We start from the raw sequence: 14,986 nt of genomic DNA, 5'->3' as shown, positions 1-14,986 counted from the left end.
ATTTATATCACGCCGAACTATAAAGTAAATATCAGTTTACTCAACCGCAAACAACACCACCGCATTCAGAAAAAAAAGAGTCGTGAATCGTGTTGTGTATGCAGTAGATATGCATATTTATAAAAACATTTTTTTTTGTAAAGTTATCATTTTTATGATACAGGTTAAGACGCAAATATCGTCATCATCGCCCTCCTCAACAACAGGCAGACGATACTCGTGCAGCACATCCATTGACTCAAAATACCTACTGACCATACTGATGCTCTGTCATTATTTTGTTATTTTTAATTTTTTTTATTTTTTAATTTAATTTATTTTTTTATTTAATAATTTTCGTTAATCCATAACTGTTAAGCGTGGGGGCTCTGCATACATAAAGCCCCACTTTGTTTTTGTCTATCATTCCGTGGTTTCAAGTGAAAGGAGAATAATATCTATATCATTTGGTTCGGCGCGTTTGGTTCGTTTAAACCATTTTTCTCTTCTTTGTCAATTGTGCAACGACGCTGTTTAGTGGTTCAATTTCGTTGACTTACATTTTGGTTTGGCTTGTGGGGTGTTGTCCGTATGAAACAAATTCGTTAAATTTTTTTTTTCAAAATATCCTTTTTCGCTCGTAGAATTATATCGAAACAGTTATTGGAAAAATATTCCTTGGTGATGAAAAAGTGTCATAAGAATTGTAACAATTAAATCAGGATCGTATAAAAGAGCGTACAAAGAAATAACAACACATTTGCCGTATACATAAATGCCTAATGTAATTTAAGAAAAGAAAAGTGAAAGAAGAACCTGTCTTTGACGCACCTCAAATTATACCTATGCCGACTGAAAGATAAATTTTTGTACACCATTTCATTGAAAACAAAAGTGATTTTTTTTTGATATAACATCACGTCAGTGAATAATTAATATCTCCGGAGTGTTTCAGCACATGGCATACCATGAATGTTTTTTTTAGTATTCAACTGAGATTCGCTTTCAATTGGGTTTTGTGAATTAAATACAGCTTGAATTGAAGAAATGCCTTGTGATATGTCGACACAGTGAATTTTTTTTTCATATCGAGAATCCTGAATATATTTTCCAGTTGATACACTTCGATACACTTCAACTTTGAACTTTACGTTTATCTTTCCTTTCTTTTAAAAGAAAATGTTTGGTAAATCGGATTGTACATACAGATAATGATTTAGAAATTTTTGCATGGTCCATAACACGAGCACGTTTTTTATAATGTAATTAGAAACTAAATAGATGTTCAGTTGACGCCCCGCGGAAACATTGTTTTACTTTAATTAGAGTTAGATTGTTCCATAACATAAATTTTTGAATAATTACTTTCAAAAGTAAATGTCCATACTACCAAACCTACATCACGGAAGATGTTATTCGGATTCCGGCACATCTTGTTTTGAGTTAAATTCTCACTTAAATGAAATTATCTCCGCAATTCCTTCAATTTTGTAAAATGTTCCTTAGAAAGGATTTCTTAATAGTTGTTCACAATAGACTGCTTTCTAAGAGACAATATGCCGATATTTTCACTCGAGGCCGCATCTTGTGCCTAAAATATCATTTATCACCGTTACAACCGTTTTCCTCAATTATGGCAACGAAAAATTTTCTTTATGTCACTCAGTTGGGAAAATACTTTTTTCGCAACAAGTGACGAAAAGTAGGGCTTTCCGTTGCCTTTATTGCGAAAAACGTTGTATACAACTCGATGATAAATCCCTACGGCCTCGAGTGACAATCTTCACGTCTAGTGCCTAAAAAAGCATTTAACACTCGGTTGTATAAATAACTATTTCGGCACTAGATGTATAACTGTCACACGACGCCGCTGACCGAGTGTTACAATACACGTGACACATCATATGCCAAAAAAGCGTTTATGCTGTTTACCCAGTGCTTCGTTCTTCTCAATAAAGTCAACGAAAGCTTTACTTTTTGATACAGCCTTGACAACATAGTACAGTTAGTAATATTGATGCCAGATTCAAATGCTCTATGAATGATTATAATGAAATTCTTACAATGATCCTAATTTCAACCCTATAAAACCTATCGAATTAAGATTGAAAACGTGGACTGTAAATATCAGCAAGGCTAAACCCTGTAGAAAATGACTGGCTTCAAGAGTAATTAACTTCCTGAATGACCGACGATACAATTAATTATGAGCTGTACAGGTATCACAGTTTGATAACTGCTTAATCGAAATACATAAACAGCTTCCACCGTGATATACATAAAAACATATATAAATACTTTTTTGTTTGCGTCCGGTATTCTCAGTCTGCGTTTTTGTATTTTTTTTATTCATTTTTTTTGTGTAAAAAGTACACACCATGGTGCGCATATTTTCAATCACTTTCACTGGTTTTTGTTTGATATTTTGTTTAAACAGATTAACTGAATTCACTTCGCAGGTCGAATACATAGTAGTTCTTACCACCAATATAATAACATACGAAAACGGCCTTCGTTTGCATAAACATCAGCATAAAATGCGGTTTTGTTTCTTTTTTCTCTGAATGTTTAAGTTACAAGTCAGACCTCAAAGTAAATATATATATGTACGTGTCCGTCTGTCCAATGGGCAACAAGAGGGACATTTTTTTTTAAATTAAATAAATTGTACATTCTGTCTGATCACGAATCGAACTGTAGTTAAGAAAAGTACCAGCAATGAAAAATTGAATTAGTTAATTCCATCCCATGAACATTTGTATCATAAACTTGAATTTCAAAGAAAAGAAAAATAAATTGACTTGCATATGTCCATACGTAATTAAGTTCAATATTGACCTTCCAACATGACTTAATTAAACCCATAATATTCAGGTACATACCGACACTAGCACCTCATTTACATGATATTTAGTCAATAAATTGTTTAACGTTACAAAACCAAAGCAAACAAAACGAGACGGTAAAGCCGTTGGCCATTTACACACGAGCACTTTTTTCTCTTCTTTTTGTAAAAAAATTAATTCCATTTCGACGATGAGGTTCTTCCAAGAGGGTATTGACATGGAATAATGGAAAATAAAAATGTTTTTTTTTTGGAAGGATTCAAGTCAGAAAGAATATTTTTTGTACTTAAATTACATGGGTTGCCGTCATTGAAATGCGGTGTATGAAGGCAAATCATGAGTAATTTTTGTAAATATCTCTCAGGTCGAAACACTCATGGGAACGGAAATTATACATTGCGCAAGGGTATTAGGACGTTTTCAAGTGAATTTTCACCATACCAATAGTAGTCAACTTAAAGCCTTCGAGTAAAAGATAACAGAAGCTGGCTACATGGGAAATGATCGCAAAAATGATGACCTGGCGACCTTTTACAAAGTACATGTTAAAGTGTACTTTAATCGAAAGGGATTAGGTCTAATGATTATATTGCAATACGTTTTCCGTTGAGAAGGTGAAGTTATCTGGTCGATACTCCATAGTAGCGGTGTTTGTCACTACATAATTTTGTCTTGCAGTGATTCTCCGATTTTAAACCAATTTTCGATGTTTATTTACGTGACTTTATCTTAATTTTATATTCTTTAAAAGTGAGCTAATATAATCATTAATAATCGCTTGCATTTTCTATATAAATTATGAATTAGTGTTATTATGCAGCAATGCAAAAAAATACCTAAACCAAGTCGTCTAGCCTAAATTATGGTTGCTCGTTATTGCAAATGAAAGATTTAATGTAACGAAGTACGTTCGTAAAGAACCATTGCGAATGTAAATTTAACGGTTCTGTTTACCTCGATAAATTCTAGTTGAGATGGGCACTAATTATAAATTGCCTTGCTTCACTTTTAATTCGGAAAATGTGCCTGGAAAATTAGACGAATGTGATCGCCTTCTTTGGATTCACGTACTTACGACAGAAATTCCATATATTCTTTTATCGCATACGCGGTGTGATTCTCCGAAAAAATTATTCACCTAGGATATATAAACAAACATTATACTTCTGTAAATTGTCAAAGTGTCATTCGCATATCTTGTTGTCTCGTTTTCGCTTATGCGATAAAAAAGAATATGCACGTATGACAAGCCGTCTCGGCAAGCCTCGACCGCTTTGTCATACATGCATAATATTTAATACTTTACTAGTGAGGGAATATGCCTTTTCCGTCACTAGGGAAAAGTCTTTCCCTCGCTCTTAAAGTAAAACTCCGTACGATACGCGAGAAATAATTTGATATATCGTGTTACAATGAGTAAAAGTACCTCGGGCTAAAGTCCTTGGATTCTTTTACTCATCTGGATGCGAGATATCAAATGTAACGGAAAATGCCAGAAGTATACAGACATCCCACAAGCCAGAACACAATTTTTTTTTTTAAATAATCTACCATGAGCTAATTTTGAGCCAATTAATTCGTGTGACAACAACACTAATAATAACCATTTTATTATCCATCATCAAGGAACATAAACCATCAATATGAACTTGAGATAGTAATTACCAAGTTAAGCAAACAGTAAAAATTAGTGTTTTAAAAATAAGTAGAAAAAAACAAACTATTTGGAAAATGAATATTTAAACGTCTCGTTAATAAATCATAAGGCTAACAATTAATTAAATTAAACAAACAAACACTCAAAAATAAATAAATACTCAAAAAGAGGGACTGACAAAAATTCATTCTCAATCCAAGTGATATTTAATATATAAACACGAAAGTGAAAGTGCAAAGATGCTGTGTTTCATGTAAGTATCAGTTTTTAATATTATTTTTTTTCTTCATTTTCATTGTAAATCGATTGATTTTATGGGTGTGTACATTGAAAGTAAATTATTTTTTCGTTGGCATTTATACTGTCACGTGATATTGTTTAGTCAAAAAATTACTGAATATAAATTTACTGCTTCAAACTTTGTATAAATTTTGTAATAATGCTGTGTGCGCTATCCCCCTTTTCTCGATGCGTATCTCATCATGAATGTTACAATGATTACACTTATTATGCAGTGCTTTGTCACGAAGGACGTCTTAGTTCATTAGTTCATTTATCGTTGTTTTTTTTCATAAATTATGATTGGCGAGACATAACAGTCATCGTCATAATCATATTGCATTAACCAACCCGGTCTTAAAAATCCAAAAATTCAATGTCATTTTGCATAACAAACTTATTACTAAGTATTTCGGTTTCAACATTCCAATTTAGGTGATTTAGATGGATGGATATTATAGCAAATTGCGAACTGTATATTAAAACCAATAAGTATAACGTACAAGCTAATCGAAGTGGAGAGTGAATAAATGGTTTTTCTCTGAAATTTTCATTACAAAAATGAATTAATAAAAAAAATTTCTCAGACTTACAAGATAATAATCAAAATCAAGTTTGAACCGGTTTTCTATGGTCTGGTATTTCCTCGTAATTTGACTCGTGCGCAAAGCATATTCCTATATAGAGACCTCAAAGTTGACATTCAACTCATATAACACCCAAAAATGCACAATAATGGCAATTAATTTTATTGCCCATCCTTGTACTTTGTTGTACATTTCGATTATTTTTTTTGTTTGTTTTTTTTATTCGATGAACATTCGATGAGACTTTGCTATTTTTATGATAAATTAACACTTTCACGTATTCGCTGTCGATGATGGAAAACATTTATTTTAATCCACCCACCTTTCCTGTTCCAAAATAATGGACCATTATGTTTTAAACTTAATAATTCCGACAATACAATGAATCTGATAGTTGTCTTTTTGTTGGAAAGATTTTCTTTTTAAATATAGAAAAAATCGATTACGGACCGAGGAAAGAGTTAAAATTACAATCCAATACTATTTATTCATTCCACAATGTGTCCACATGAACTACTAATGTTAAATCATTTACGTAATGTATAAAGTAGATATCATGCTGAACGAATAACATCAATTGAGTTAAAAACCTTTGAGGAAAAACAAACTATGGCAAAGGTATCATCTGTTATCTAACAAAGGTGCTTCTATTTATCCTAAGTGTAGCTAAAGCTCATGAAGTAAAAGATTTTGTTCACCAATCTCTCAAAGAAAAAGTAACAGATTCGGTAAATACAAAATCTGTAAAAGGTTAGATCAATCAGCCAACAATGAACAATTATTGTTTTGTTTCGAAAGCATTCAGCCCCGCCCAGAAATAATAGGTGCTAGTTTAATACCATTTAATATCTCAACTCTCTTGTTCTCAATGAATGGATTTATTTATAAATATTTGAACGTGCAAATTTTTCGGATTTCCTTTCTTCTGTAGCTAATCTGCTCTCGATATCTAAGTATTTAAAATTGATACTCAGAATTATTTGTGATGGTTAAGAAATCTGATATTTTTGAAGAAAAATATTGGAAAGCGGTGGGAAACAATTACATTAAATTAAGTGCAGAGACTTAATCCTTAGTTGTAACATAAAATTATACTTTCGTTTTATGCGGGTGAACTGCTTAACTACACCAAGTCATTATTTCGGCCAATTTTTTTTTTCTAGCATAAGGTCGACTACACCTTTTATTTTCCGAAATCAGTACATATGTACATAAAATTGACTCGTACTTGACTCCAATTTCGGTAATAAGTATTTAATTACTTGGATTTATAAATAAATTCTAATAAAATGCACATTTACATATCTTCATCTCTGTACGCACCTATTTTACATTTTATTGTGTCTAAATAATTTATTTGGTGTGTCAATAGACGAAATAATCATGTAGACCGTGCACAACTGCGTGTATAGATAAAGACTATTTTTACAACTAAGATTTCACGGGCGATAAAATCTAAAAAAAAGTTTCTGTTAATTTCGACCCAATTCAAATTATATATGACCTAACCGTTGATATTCAAGAAATGAAACAAAAAAAATTGGGCAAGATCAATCATAACTGAACACTATGAGAAACAGCGAGAGTGCATATTGTGTATCAATAGCGCAAACGAAAATGTTAGATGGTGACCGATAAAACGCGAAATATGATAGAGATCAAAGAATTGGTAACGTATTTTTCGATTGATTTTGTAATTTCGAATGACGGCTGGATGCGGTTTATTTAATTATTTTTTTGTGAGTGTGCAACGATTAACCAAGTTAATCGAGAAAAAAATCATGTTTTGTATCAGTGAAAGGCATTTTTTGTCGATGGCGCTTTTTTTATTTTTGTTGACCTTAACACAGAACGGGCATTTATTTAGACAATTATCAAGTTTAAAGATCTCCGAATAAAATATCGAATCAAATGATCAATAATTCGTTAATTGGATGAACTATTGATGGTTAGTTCAATTAGCAAGGCTATATTAAGTTTGTACTTTGTTGACTACTTATAAAGACATATCAGCATAATATCCAGAAAACTTTAAAAACGTTAGTGCACTTAACACCGACGGTTACTACCGGAAGTTGCTAAAAATTTGTATTTAACAGCCATTGTTTAGTTTATCTGTTCGTCATCCAAAAGAACGGAATATGATTTTAAGTGACTGTTAAGTTAAGACCATATTAAGTAATACATGAAGGACTGCAATTATTAAGCCATTGTTAAACAGTTCACATTTACAAACGGCAACTTAATTAGCATTTATTTTATGAAACAGCCACAAGTAATATATTTAGATCAGGCGCGGCAGTAATTACAAACGAAGTAGTAAGTGTTTCAAGTTCGCAAATACCATTTCCTTATACCGGAAAAAAATTAATACAAAATCTTGACTCAATTTTCTCGATGTTTTTTTACATAGTTTTTCAATGGTAAATGTGCCATAGAAAAAGTGAAGTCATTGAAAGTTGAACTCGGCCTGATCGGAAATTGAACCTGTTGGATTCGGGTGCATTTCACTTGCATCCTAGTGAACTTAGTAGATTTGTTTAAATTTTTCATTGAGTCCCTATGAGTGGTAGCGAGCAAAAGCAAAAACAAAAATAAATTTACAGTATAAGCGTACATAAGACGGGAAAATACGTATTTATTGCCGCTGGTTAATGCTAATCAATTGAACTTCTGAAATATTAGGCCTTTAACCAATGTGTTTCTTACTCAGATAGCAAAGTTAACATGTTATCGATAACAACGACAAAAATAATGACAAGCTCTGGGTAATATGGTCCTTTATACAGTAAAATTCATATTAAAAAGAAGTGAAGTACAAGATTTGAAATCAACAGATTAAAAATACTTTGGTCGATGGAAGTAATAGACTCGATAATAATACTGATCACATGCTTGCCGTCTGTAACAAGTTAATAGTTTGGGAAAATACTAAATGCGTACTGATGAGGTCGATTTGATATTGCCAAAAATTGTATTTTTTGGTTCGAAGATGTTTCGCTTGGACTGGAGCAATAGAAACTGCAATTTGGTCGTTAATACTGGCAAATACTAGGACAGATGATATTTTCTATAGAAGGAAATACTACGGCAGTGGAAGTAGGCAGGGTGGGAAAGAGTTTGCTTGCGTAGTTTCCGCCTCGATATCAATCAACACAACAAAGCTTAGATTAAATTTTTTTTTTGACTCTCACATGACGTCGATGTCTAGAAGATATTTTATTGATACTTAAATGTCTAATAAATTAAATGTCTTGTTAGAGATTTGGTCAGTATCTTAATCACAGATGATTTGAAACATTTTCTTCTTTGTTTCAATTAATATGTTATCTTTTAGGAGGTCCACACAAAAAAAACACGTTTTTCGAAAAGCAATTTTAATCACTTTTTTATATCATTCTCATATTGCGGTCATCAACGAGATATATGCAAAATATAAATATTTAAGTGTCGCATAAAACTATAAACTAGTTCAATACAAACACCATGTGTATGCGTGCAAAACAATTAATGAATTCAAATTAATGGGTGAAAAATATGATTTTGTAATATTCATATCAATCGACATAATCGATCAGTCAGTTAAAGATTATTTTTTTTTATTGGACGTTGAGTCAGTGACTTTTGCATACATCTGATGTGATGATCAAATGATCAAATGTGGGTTATATTACAGAGATAAGTTGCAATATTTAATCGAAAGTGTTTCATCATGAAACACTCTCCTAAATTGCTAGATAGCATCTAAGTGTTCATTTATGAACGGCCTTCAGAACGATGGAAATATTTCCTATATATTAAGTTTGTTGAGATTGATTTTTAATTTCTTTTCAGAGTAATATTAGCATTGTCTACATTGGCCACATGTCAGACAGACGTTAAATCACAATCGTTATTTGATCAGGTAAAATTGAAAAAACTCCCATTCACATTCCCGTCGATAATCTCTATATCCCCGATTGACACAGGAGGAAAAATCCAATATACCACAAGATATTTTAGATAAAGGAATCGGAACCAAAGATAATAAGTTGTCTGATAGCTATGACCTACCGCAACAGTTTTCGTCGTCCAAAGAACGACCCGAATTGAATCCGGTGTTGAGTGCGTTGATCAACGAGGATGTGAAGAAAAGTATCGAGGCAAAGCGACAAGTTGAACTCGACTGGCAGCCAACTACATTTAAACCGATTTTGACCACTACCGCTCGTCCACTATCTTCATCGGCTCAATTGGTTAACAATGGTTTGGTTGATCAATCATTTTCGCTTGATGAAGCTGGTAGCGAAAATAAGCAGGTAAATATCATATAATAGCCATGCACAATGTATTTGTCGAGAAAACGACTAAATCGTGTAAAAATTGGTTTCTTTCTCAGACTTCTCGCATCCAAATCAAGAAGGGTCCCAACGGTGTAGACTACGAGTATGAATATGTTTACTATTATTACGATGATGACGAGAAAAGTTCGGCAAATGTAAGTACTATTGGGATACTATTCAGGGTCGTGTGATTCCTTGGACTTCTCCCTATTGTTGTCGGTAGGAAGTACTACTTTCGAACTGCATTTTTGGCAAGACGTGATTATCAATAGGATATGATAAACTTGCATCTCCATATCAATAGAAAATTCAAAGTGGAACCCTCGTAATGAAGTAATATTTTCGTTCCGATTTGCAGAATGAAAAACGTCCAACGTCAAGTACAACAGAACAGCCTAGCCGATCTCCTAGTGGTAACAAAAGCCGTTACACTACAGTAGATCGATCTGCCAATAGTGCATCAGTGCCAGAGCAAAATGAGGTGGTATCTCGCGGCGGAAAACAACGACACAGCATACCAGTTGTAGAAGAAGTAAGCGAAGAACGTTTACCGTTGATCACACGTTTTCCGCCAAGAAATGCAGGTAATGGTGCTAATACTAGCGGAAATGTTACGCCTGCAGCTGTTTCTGACGAGACAACAAAGAAAATCAGCGTCAAACGTCCCAGTAAGTGATAAATGAATTTATCCTAAGCACAATTGGATATAATTCGTTCGTTCGTAATAGGTATCGCCTTAGTGGACAGCCAGACTTTTAACCGGGATGACAAAGGTTCGAAAGGCACACGAAATTTGGAAAATGAATTCTCTAAGTCTACAGATGTGAAAGAAATTCCGAAAAAAGTGACTGTCGATGAGTCGACTGATATCAACGAAATTGTGGATTCAACAACTCCTTTTATGGAAAAGGTAGCCTTTGATCTGTACGCAATCTTGGCCAATGAGAACTCGAACGTTGACACAGATGTTACTACCAGTGATGACGAATTAATGACTGATGTCACCGAGAGCGATATAACCACAGACGATGATTTAACTACCATTGATAGCACTTTACCCACCACAACAACTACTACGACTGAAGCACCAACCACAACGACCACTACAACTACTACTACAACAACTACAACTACGACCACAACTGAAGCACCACTGATTGGAGGCCGAAAATCTCCGTTTGGAGCCGGACGAAACCGTTTCCGATTGCGTACTCAAGCAAGCTCAACAGAAAGTAGTGAACCAGCTGCTCCAGTCGAGCAAAGTCATCCAAAACCGAACCGATTTTCAAGGCCAACGTTTAACGGTGGAAACAGAGCTAGTCGAACAACGACCGTTGCTCCTGTAGTAGATGAACAAGCGGCAAAGGAGGTGGCCAAACCTGTATCCAATGCAGGATCACTACGCGGTAAAAGTAAGAAAACTTGATCACAATTTTCTGTTAAAAATTTGTATTAAAGGACTGCTTTTACCAGACCGAAACCGATTCAACTTGCGTGGATCAACAACAACAGAAGCTACAGATGAAAACGCAGTGGATAATTCTGCTAGTACAACGCAGCGATCCTCATTGCGTTTGCGCCCATCATTCCAATTGAGAGGTAGAGGTCGTCCAACTACTCAGCCAGCTGCAACTGTACAAAATGAAAGCGGAACAGCAGAACAACCCTCAACAGATGAACGACCAGAAGATAAAGTTGAAGAAAAAGCAGCACCCACCAGACCGTCACGGTGAGATCGAAACGGAGAAAGAGAAATTTTAGAATTCTGAAAATAAATTGAATTTTTCGCAGATTCAACGTTGGTAGACCCAACAGATTACTTGGACGCAGTCGAACACCAGCACTAAATAATTTAAAATCACCAGGAGCTAATGCAGAGTCCGATGTTGGACCTTCTGCGTCTGGCGAAAGTGAATCAACTAAATCTGATGATGAATCAAACAGTAACGATGGAGTGACTTTATCGGAATCATCAACACCTGAATCAGGATTGAACCGTTTACGCAACCGTCCAAGAATTCAAATCGCCGCTAGCACTGCACGAACCAAGGCACCAGCTGTAGCAATTAATCGAAAAGTAAACCCTTTGATCGCTAGACGCAAATTAGGCTCATCCACAACGCAAGGTAATTTGTAACTGAACTACAGGTCGTAGCTGTTTATAGAAACAAAAGCTTGAAACAGTCGTGTCACTTAAATTTAATTGAACTGATTGTGAATTTGGTTCTTAGATCCAACATCGGAAGAAGAAGTCGATGGACAAATTAGCAACTCTCAAGATGAACAGAATGATGCTAAAGAAGCTGACGATTATGAAAATAGCAAAGAATCGAAAAACAGTACCACTGACGTTGCAGAAACATCGTCGGAACAACCACGAGGCTTGGGTATGTAGAAATATTTAAGTTTTCGACCTGTTAATTCGCCACTAATACTTAAAATTGCTTTCCAGGTCTATTGGGTAATCGTAAAAGACTACAAATCCGTCGACCGGGAACGCTAGCGTCAAATTAAATTCTACTCAACTGAATGTATAACGAGAGAGGAGATGAGAGACTACGCTGCGACAGAAAAATAAATGTTTTTCTGACCGCTTCTTCTGATACTGAAAAAAATAGTCTTCTGGTGTAAAATTAGGATATTGAACACTGTGCCACACAATTTGCCCAATGTGTCTGTACATCTGGACCTATGAGAAAATAAACAAAAGTCTAAAACTTGAACTAAAAATGCTTTTCGGCAAGTGAATTTATTGAACATCCGAACACGATACCAACTTCCACAAACCGTTTTCCGATGGTTCGCTACCCAACTGTACAAATGATTTCTTTTCACCGACTGGTTCAAACAGATACTCGTTGTATTGAAGGGACTTGATGCGAACGTAAATAGAATCCTTCGCCTCAATTATGAATCCAGCTCGCTTATCAGTTTTGGGGTCGTCTGACATCAACACCAATTGTCTACTTGCCTTATCATCAATTGCGTATAAATATCCTCCGAATCGAATGTTCTTCAAAAGAATTCTACCGCCTCGGTCTCGAAACTCAGCTTCAAAGTTAAAGGCTTCGTCAATCTGATTTGAAGTAAATATTTGTCGTAAACTGGTGGTTTCTGCATTATCCGAGGCAGCAGCATACATGTATTCACCAGTCTGTGAATTTTGAATGCATAAGTTTGACTTCAGCAAAGCTAGTAAATTGTTGGGTACGTTGTCATAAACTTGACTGACGATTTTTTTGTCGTTTTTATTTGATTCTTTAGAGACGATCGTCTTTAAATCCATCAAGTCTGATAAAACCATTAGAAATTCTGGTTTGTTGGTATGGTCTTGGATCGTCATTTCTGTTATCAACGAGTCAATTAGATATAATTTGTGTCGCATGTAGTAGAACTTGTTTGTCATGTCTAAAATTTTAACGACATTTTTAACATCGCTATTGTAGGCACCATGCACAAACGTAGGCATTATGCCTTGGCCAAAGTCACTAGGTCCAGATATTCGAGTATTAACAGCAGAAATGAGATCAGCGTAGTCGCCAGCTTCAAAAAATGGTTTCAGCTTTTTTTGAAGAGTACTGCGCATAGTCTTGAACTCCGACCCTTTGTGCTTTTCAATGCCGCTCAGAAAGATCAGTGAATTCATGTGATACCAACTAACTTTGGAAGCCATTCGCATAAACAGTCCTTGATATGCATATTGGGTTGCTGAAGAATCGCCTAATAGTTGTATGAAGTCAAATAACCTCTGGAATAAGTCGTCGTTTTGGTATGCCTTTAATATAATTGACCTTGCTAGCCGTTCTTCAGCGATGTGATTGAAAATCTTTATTGCATTATCAATTCGGTTAGCTATGAGTTCAGCCGCACAAAGAACAGCTGATTTATCGTTTTCTTCTCTTTTCTTACTTTGTAGTCTGTTGAAAAAAGATCGAATTTTCTCATCCAGCGATTTGTACTCAGTTCTCAATGCACTCATGGATGTTTTCCCATTATCAGATACAACTTTCTTAGCGACCTCATCAATATATTTTGAATATTTAGTCAGTTTATGTTCGTACGATATTTTCAAGTCTATGTAAGCGTTAGACCAAGCTGGCTCTTTAAGTAAGTCATAGAAATCATTCTTAATTTGCAAAATCCACAACTTTAGCTTATCGATTTCGTCATTTTCATGGCATTCCGTTGATTGAACTATTGATACGGATGGATTGTCAACGTTTTCATCAAAGTTATTGGCAATGCTCCAAAATTCTAGATACTCTTCCGAGGTTCGAACGCAGAGCCTTATTGGTTGTATTGTTGTAGACTCTTCTGATTTTGGATTCAAATTTCGCTCAATATGCAAAATCAACGTATCTAAATCGTTTGGAAGTTGATCGATTTCGGCTTTAAATTGGTCTAGAAAATCTTCGCAGCGAACACCGTACCAGCACAAGAGCATTATAACGAGAAGTTGCATTTTTGCTTCCATATCTATGGGAAGAGAAATGTAATTGAAATTCACAAAATCATCAGTGACTCAATCATTTTTGCCAAGCTTTTCCCATCAATACTCTACATATTTGCAAAATCATTAACTTTTGATTCAATTAACTCACCTGTGAAATTCAGAGTAAAATGAACATGTGATCTGATACAAATGTACGAGAATGAAAAATTAAAAATTTAATCACAAATTCACGGTAGTTAGCGTAGATAGGTATAAATGTAGAGTTCAATACAAATCGTGCAGAAATATGTATGCAAACCATGGAGAAAAGAACGAAATTGAAAGTGTAGTCGACGAAAAAGATATTTTAATTTCAAATATGGCTCGATCGCAACTTTGAAAGTAGAAGAATTACAATTAAAAGCAAAATGTAAATTTATTCCATAATATTTTTGTGTTTGTGGCACAAATAGAATTTAGTTGCATTATCTCTTTGTTTTTAATGATTTTTTAATGGATTTTACATCATGCTGACCGTAACTAGTTTTTATAAAATGAATATATGAGAGAAGATTGGAATATGGACAGACTTGGTCGAAGTTTCAGCATTTTGTGAAAAAAACAGTATGGAAAGCGAGACTAGTTGCTGACAGGTATATCCGGTATATCCATCTGTTACCGACAACGACACGGCAAGAATAAACAAAGAACTCTGACTTTTGTGATTTTAAAACGAAATGCATTTTAAGAGAAATGTAGCAGAAGATTTAGCATGAATTTCTTGAAAATTGTCAGACCAAAAGATGTAATTTTGAAAGTCATTCATTACAACAACCTACACATTGAGTAATTGCACGGCAGAGTAAAATAAACCAGGCAGGAGC

At 34.5% G+C, this 14,986-nt stretch overlaps 1 protein-coding gene across 6 annotated transcripts; it reads left to right on the top strand.

Annotated features, from left to right (window-relative positions):
* The first annotated feature begins 366 nt into the window (after positions 1 to 366).
* On the top strand, positions 367 to 12,394 carry LOC119075934 (mucin-5AC). Of its 6 annotated transcripts, none has more exons than XM_037182547.1 (11): positions 367 to 463; positions 4,452 to 4,735; positions 9,183 to 9,252; positions 9,317 to 9,646; positions 9,727 to 9,825; positions 10,029 to 10,338; positions 10,399 to 11,082; positions 11,144 to 11,399; positions 11,462 to 11,796; positions 11,902 to 12,057; positions 12,123 to 12,394. In XM_037182547.1, the coding sequence occupies exons 2-11, from the start codon at positions 4,722 to 4,724 to the stop codon at positions 12,182 to 12,184; spliced, it is 2,316 nt and encodes a 771-aa protein (XP_037038442.1). In that variant the 5' UTR covers positions 367 to 463; positions 4,452 to 4,721; the 3' UTR covers positions 12,185 to 12,394. The 6 variants fall into 6 exon arrangements, with proteins under 6 accessions (XP_037038442.1, XP_037038406.1, XP_037038401.1 ...); XM_037182511.1 differs by having other exon boundaries at positions 368 to 463; positions 11,902 to 12,052; positions 12,118 to 12,394; XM_037182506.1 differs by having other exon boundaries at positions 390 to 519; positions 11,902 to 12,052; positions 12,118 to 12,394.
* Positions 12,395 to 14,986: the final 2,592 nt, after the last annotated feature.

This window comes from Bradysia coprophila, chromosome III (assembly GCF_014529535.1).
Source record: "Bradysia coprophila strain Holo2 chromosome III, BU_Bcop_v1, whole genome shotgun sequence".
Lineage (NCBI taxonomy): Eukaryota > Metazoa > Arthropoda > Insecta > Diptera > Sciaridae > Bradysia > Bradysia coprophila.
This window is presented reverse-complemented; position numbering and strand designations above follow the sequence as displayed.